Here is a 5,765-nt window from a genome sequence, read left to right on the forward strand (position 1 = left end):
CCTTGAGGGAGGGCAGAGGGGGTAAGAGGGTAGGGGTGTGGGGGCGGAGCTAGGGGGCTTTGTTGTCCAAGAGGAACAGGAAGTGATGAAAAGATGGCTTTAACCAACAGGTGTGTTTTGTTAACAAATGTTCATTGGTCCACGGTCATGTAGAGAACCTTAAAAGGTACACCACACCCATTCAAATGACATCATAATGACATGGTATTAATACGACAGGAACATAACGCACCACAGGACGTCCCGCTATGATGATGTCAAGTCGCTTAGCTAGCTGACTCGTTTTCCCCTTCGAAACTTTACATGTTGGCTGTTGAAGTTTTGGAAGTTATTCTCCAGTGTCGACTTTTGTGTTGTTTTGCTTTGATGACGTGTCCTCTCCATTTCCCCTGAATGTTCACAACGTTTTGTTACCTGGAGCCACCTTGAGGACTGTTAAAACCATGAGTGTCTGAATCCTGTTCTGGCTCTGGATCTGTGAGGTGACACTCCCGCACCGCTCACCTGCTGTTCAGGATTCAGACTGGAGGTTGCAGAGATGGACTCCAAAGCTTAAATACAACAGAATAAATTGAATCCAACCCCACAAATATCTATTATTTTCTACCCAGTTCATCCAAATCCAAACATTAGGTTACAGTTTAACTTTTGTCAGCATTAAAGACAAAGTTTGCCACTGGATCTGTTAACTACCTGCCTCTAACTTGCTCATCCACACTCCTTCCTCTACTTTCAAAGTGCACTAAATTATGTTTTTCAGTATATTATTGTCTTGGATGGTGGTTGTCTTCTGATTTGTGTGTTTCAGTCTCCAACACAGCAAGCCATGATTTCGTCCAGGAGGTATAACAATAAAACAGGAAAACAACGTATTTAAAAACAGTTGGAGAGAAGATATGAGAGAATGCTTTGGTTGCACTGTGTGTGTTGGAGGTGGGGCTTAAGGACTGAAGCATACTGTACTGTGAGCAGGTGTTGCTGGAGCTGCATGTTTGTGTTCTCTATGTTTAAATGTTGTTCAACATTAGCCTGAATGATGTGTAATGTTTGTGTCACTGTAAATACTGTTGTTGGCTGGATCGGGGCCACGAATGGCTTGAATTAACAATCACTTTAGCTAGTTGGAGCACTAATCCACTCTCCCTTTAATAGTATTGAAAAGCCGATCAACATTTCCAACAACGCAAGATTTTGCCAATCATTCTGTTATACTAATAACTAAATCTGTCCCAGTGGGATTTGCTGTAAAAAACAAATTAAGAATAATTTTGCATTCATCCTTTTTAAAGTATCTGCTCAATATTCAAAACAACAAAAAAACATAAAATATCACTGACTAAAGATAAATATAGCTATGAAGTTGAATTATTTTTATTTAGATGAAGTTTTCCTTTCATGTGTTGAATCTGGAAGCAGCCAAAAACACACTCTTGCCAATATCCAGTTTTGTTATATACCACTAGAGAAGACAAACAAACTTCTGAAAGGAGCGCCTGAATCTGAAGAACACAACCACCCTCCGCTGACTGCGGGGGTGGTGTGCGTCAGAACAGAGCTGTGCGGGGGTGGTGTGCGTCAGAACAGAGCTGTGCGGGGGTGGTGTGCGTCAGAACAGAGCTGTGCGGGGGTGGTGTGCGTCAGAACAGAGCTGTGCGGGGGTGGTGTGCGTCAGAACAGAGCTGTGCGGGGGTGGTGTGCGTCAGAACAGAGCTGTGCGGGGGTGGTGTGCGTCAGAACAGAGCTGTGCGGGGGTGGTGTGCGTCAGAACAGAGCTGTGCGGGGGTGGTGTGCGTCAGAACAGAGCTGTGCGGGGGTGGTGTGCGTCAGAACAGAGCTGTGCGGGGGTGGTGTGCGTCAGAACAGAGCTGTGCGGGGGTGGTGTGCGTCAGAACAGAGCTGTGCGGGGGTGGTGTGCGTCAGAACAGAGCTGTGCGGGGGTGGTGTGCGTCAGAACAGAGCTGTGCGGGGGTGGTGTGCGTCAGAACAGAGCTGTGCGGGGGTGGTGTGCGTCAGAACAGAGCTGTGCGGGGGTGGTGTGCGTCAGAACAGAGCTGTGCGGGGGTGGTGTGCGTCAGAACAGAGCTGTGCGGGGGTGGTGTGCGTCAGAACAGAGCTGTGCGGGGGTGGTGTGCGTCAGAACAGAGCTGTGCGGGGGTGGTGTGCGTCAGAACAGAGCTGTGCGGGGGTGGTGTGCGTCAGAACAGAGCTGTGCGGGGGTGGTGTGCGTCAGAACAGAGCTGTGCGGGGGTGGTGTGCGTCAGAACAGAGCTGTGCGGGGGTGGTGTGCGTCAGAACAGAGCTGTGCGGGGGTGGTGTGCGTCAGAACAGAGCTGTGCGGGGGTGGTGTGCGTCAGAACAGAGCTGTGCGGGGGTGGTGTGCGTCAGAACAGAGCTGTGCATGGTGGCATGAGCTGGTGTGTCTTGCTGTCTCTGGTGTCGGTTAAAAAGGCTTCACCTTACTAAGTCCTTGCTTCTGTGTGTATAGACTTTCTGAGTGGTTTACTCTTATGTTCAGTTAGTTTGTGTCTGCGTCACTGTAAACTGTAAGAAAAAAAAAAGCCATAATTTGTTGTTTGTTTTTGTATTTACATTTTGAAAAATGTTGTCTGTTATGATGGGGTTAATTTTGAGTATGTGTTTGATTTGGTATGTTTTGTGACTGTAAACAATCGAAATAAAAACAATAGATCTATCAGTTTAAGGCCTGTTCTTTCATTAACGTGATGTGTTGCTAGACTGGGCTGTTGCTAGGCCGGTTTAGCCTCATGCTAGGCGGTCTCAGAGAGGAACCAGTCGAGCACGTCTCCAGCGTTGTCCTCCACCCATCTAATGTTTGCCCGGGTGGTCTCCAGAGCCTGCTCCAGCGCCTGGCTAGCGGAGCCGAACCCCACAGCAGAGTGGGCCTGCTGGAAGCTCTGGAGCTACAATGCAGAGCAAACAACACCGCTCGGTATAACTGACGTTAAACTTGACTTAAACTTCCTGAATCGCCTGGAGATTAAAGGGCATCCAGCATAAACCTGGATCTTTTCTAACCAAGAGACCTTCGTGGCCCTTTTTTAACTCACCTGCTCCAGTTCTGACGTGGTTGAAAACCTCCTGGTGACACCAGTGATGAGGCTGGCAAAGGAGAAGGACCCCACGCCATATCTGCCAAACAAAATAACCCCTTAAGACCCGTTCACACCAAGAACGATAACTATAACTAAAAGTATACAGTTTTTAGATATAGTCCACACCACAACGATAACGACAACTATATAGCGGAATGATATCGTTGGAATCACTTTCATTACGAAATGTTTTTTCAGCTGATGAACTATAAAACACTGACAACCAACCATTTCAAAAGTTATTTTTTCAAATATTTTTTTAATTTTTGGAAAAGATCATGGTTGTGTTTTTGGGGTCTCACTCACTGGGTGAACATGTAGGTCCAGTTTTCCCTGAGGAAGTCCCAGGCCAGACCCTGACCCTCCACGTTACTGGAGACAGACACGATGACGGCGGAGGCGTCCTGCTTACGGATCTGCTCTGGATCCAGGCTGAAGCGAAGGTACCTGGGAGAGTCCAGCACACTCATCACACCCTGCAATGACTTGCATTATTTGAAGGTCCCTGTATAATTTGCCACCCACCCACACACAAACACACACATACTTTTACACACACAGTCTATCCTGTACACAGTCCCACACAGAGCCACATCTTCACACACACACACACACACACACACACACACACCTCTTCAGTAGCTCATGGTCAGTGGTGCAGGCCAGGGCTGACATCAGTGTGTCTGCCTCGCTGACGACGGTGGCGTTTCTGAACATCGTCCAGCCAAACTCCCACTCCGCAATCCCGCCGCTCGCCATGGCGCTGCAGTACACTGCGGAGCGCAGGTTAGGGTGTATCCTGACAGGACGGCAACACACACACACTCTCAGGGTACGTCACTGATGTTAGTATCTGTTACTAAGTAACCAGTGTTGTGTTTGTAACTCACGGGTTGTTTTCAGGGTTGTTCATCCACTGCTGGTACCAGCCTGAAGTGAGAGTCACACACTCCTGCTCCCCAGTGCTGCAGGCGGTCCGGATGGCATTCACCTGGTTGTACCTGGGAGGGACAGGGATGGAGGGATGGAGGAAGGGGTGGGTGGGATGGGTAGATGGATGTGTTAACACATGCCTGAGAGGCTCAGCTCCAGAGCTGCCCCAGCACCAGTGTGTGGTCCGCCCAGACACCTTCACACATCCACACATTCATAAAAATCCATCCTACGGTCTTCAAGAACCAAGTTCATGTCTGTGTTTATTTTAGATAGACCGTCACTGCACCATATACACTCCACACAACACCTTCAGACAGACTCACTGATCAGTGTGTCCTTCGGGAATCTCAGTCCACTCTGAAGTCATGTTCTTGAAGTGTAGGAAGAGAGGTGTCACTAGTCTCCCGATGTAATTCTACAGTATGAAGGGGGGATGAAACAACATCACATAGAAATGTTGAAACCGTTATACACTATTATATAGTCTCTAGGATCTTCACATACTCTGCTCCTGAAACTAGGGACAGGGAAATCTCTAAAATCTCTCAAACTAGGACAATATATTGAAGCTACCGTATGTGTAGCATTAATACGTAAGACTAGCTCTTGCTCTCTGGTTGTCTGGTATACTGCTATACTGTCGTCTCATACATGCAGGGGGGCGGCACCTTCATGGGGCCGTAGACCTCGGTGCGGTCGAACATCAGGCGGAGGTAGTCCAGGTTGTCTACGGCAGACTGCCAGGGCAGGTACTCCCTCTCCAGAGACAGGTACATGGTGGTCCTCAGCGCCAACGTTGTAGGGACCAGTTTAGCCCTGTTCAGAGAAATGCTGCAGTAAGGTTAACCTTCCAAACTGAATAAGGAAATCTACAGTATATAAACTAATTCATGATTACAAATAAACGCATCTCAGTGGTTGAGTGATTGTTGTGTTAGATGATTTTCCGACCTTGCCAGATTGAAGGCATCATCGACTAGCTGGGCCCTGTTGATCAGGGGTACTATCTGCAACACAGCATCCATGAAAGTGGGGATGGGTGTAGTTCAGTGGTAGACCTCAGAGGTAGAACATGAGGATGGGTGTAGTTCAGTGAGGAGGGCAATTAAGAAAAGCAGTCAGAGAAGGTTCAGTCTCACCTGATGCTCAGTACTGAGTTGCAAGAGGATCCGCTCCCAGTTGCCATAGTCGTAATTCACCCGGTAGTAGCCTGTCACGTTGAGGTTGGCCAGGATCCACTCACCTCCAGCCTCCATTGCAGGGTTTACATCTGAAAGGAAACATGGAATGCCTAGAAATAATGCCAGGTAATAATGCCAAGTAGCGATGCAAAGCAACATCAGAAGGTGGTACCAGGACACAAGTCCAGAGGTGATCTCACCATCCTTCATCATCAGCCACATGGGCTCCTGCAGCATCCCTGACTTCATCCATGTGACTGGTATCATCCACTCGTATCTGGGATCACACACACACACACACACAGAGACACACACACAGAGACACAGTATAGACTGGTACAAGAAGTGTGTGGCACAGGACTGTTAAAGCATTCACAGTAATGATCTAATGGGGGGGTTCCCTTAGAGCTGGACAAACTTGAACTGGGATGGTCTCGTCACCACAGAGTCAGGGTCCAGGAGGAAGTGCTTCTGGGAGATCTGTCCTGATGTGTATCTATGGTAACCACTGGGAAACCCATCTGGAGCACCCAAC

General features: G+C 48.3%; 2 protein-coding genes across 2 annotated transcripts in view; one reads left to right on the plus strand and one right to left on the minus strand.

Moving 5' to 3' along the window:
• Window positions 1–5,765, plus strand: part of det1 (DET1 partner of COP1 E3 ubiquitin ligase) — a 283,926-nt gene that overhangs the window by 226,260 nt on the left and 51,901 nt on the right. The gene's annotated exons all lie outside the window — the stretch shown is intronic.
• Window positions 2,414–5,765, minus strand: part of LOC134020686 (aminopeptidase Ey-like) — a 5,891-nt gene continuing 2,539 nt past the window's right edge. Inside the window, exons 5-15 of the mRNA XM_062460849.1 lie at window positions 5,649–5,760; window positions 5,431–5,507; window positions 5,189–5,319; window positions 5,001–5,056; window positions 4,718–4,865; window positions 4,373–4,464; window positions 4,004–4,114; window positions 3,745–3,912; window positions 3,420–3,560; window positions 3,069–3,150; window positions 2,414–2,921 (exon numbers count right to left, since the gene is read on the minus strand). Of these exons, the coding sequence (XP_062316833.1) occupies window positions 2,769–2,921; window positions 3,069–3,150; window positions 3,420–3,560; window positions 3,745–3,912; window positions 4,004–4,114; window positions 4,373–4,464; window positions 4,718–4,865; window positions 5,001–5,056; window positions 5,189–5,319; window positions 5,431–5,507; window positions 5,649–5,760 (1,271 nt within the window). The 3' untranslated portion in view covers window positions 2,414–2,768. The remainder of the gene's footprint in view (window positions 2,922–3,068; window positions 3,151–3,419; window positions 3,561–3,744; window positions 3,913–4,003; window positions 4,115–4,372; window positions 4,465–4,717; window positions 4,866–5,000; window positions 5,057–5,188; window positions 5,320–5,430; window positions 5,508–5,648; window positions 5,761–5,765) is intronic.

This window comes from Osmerus eperlanus, chromosome 5, assembly GCF_963692335.1.
Source record: "Osmerus eperlanus chromosome 5, fOsmEpe2.1, whole genome shotgun sequence".
Classification (NCBI taxonomy): domain Eukaryota; kingdom Metazoa; phylum Chordata; class Actinopteri; order Osmeriformes; family Osmeridae; genus Osmerus; species Osmerus eperlanus.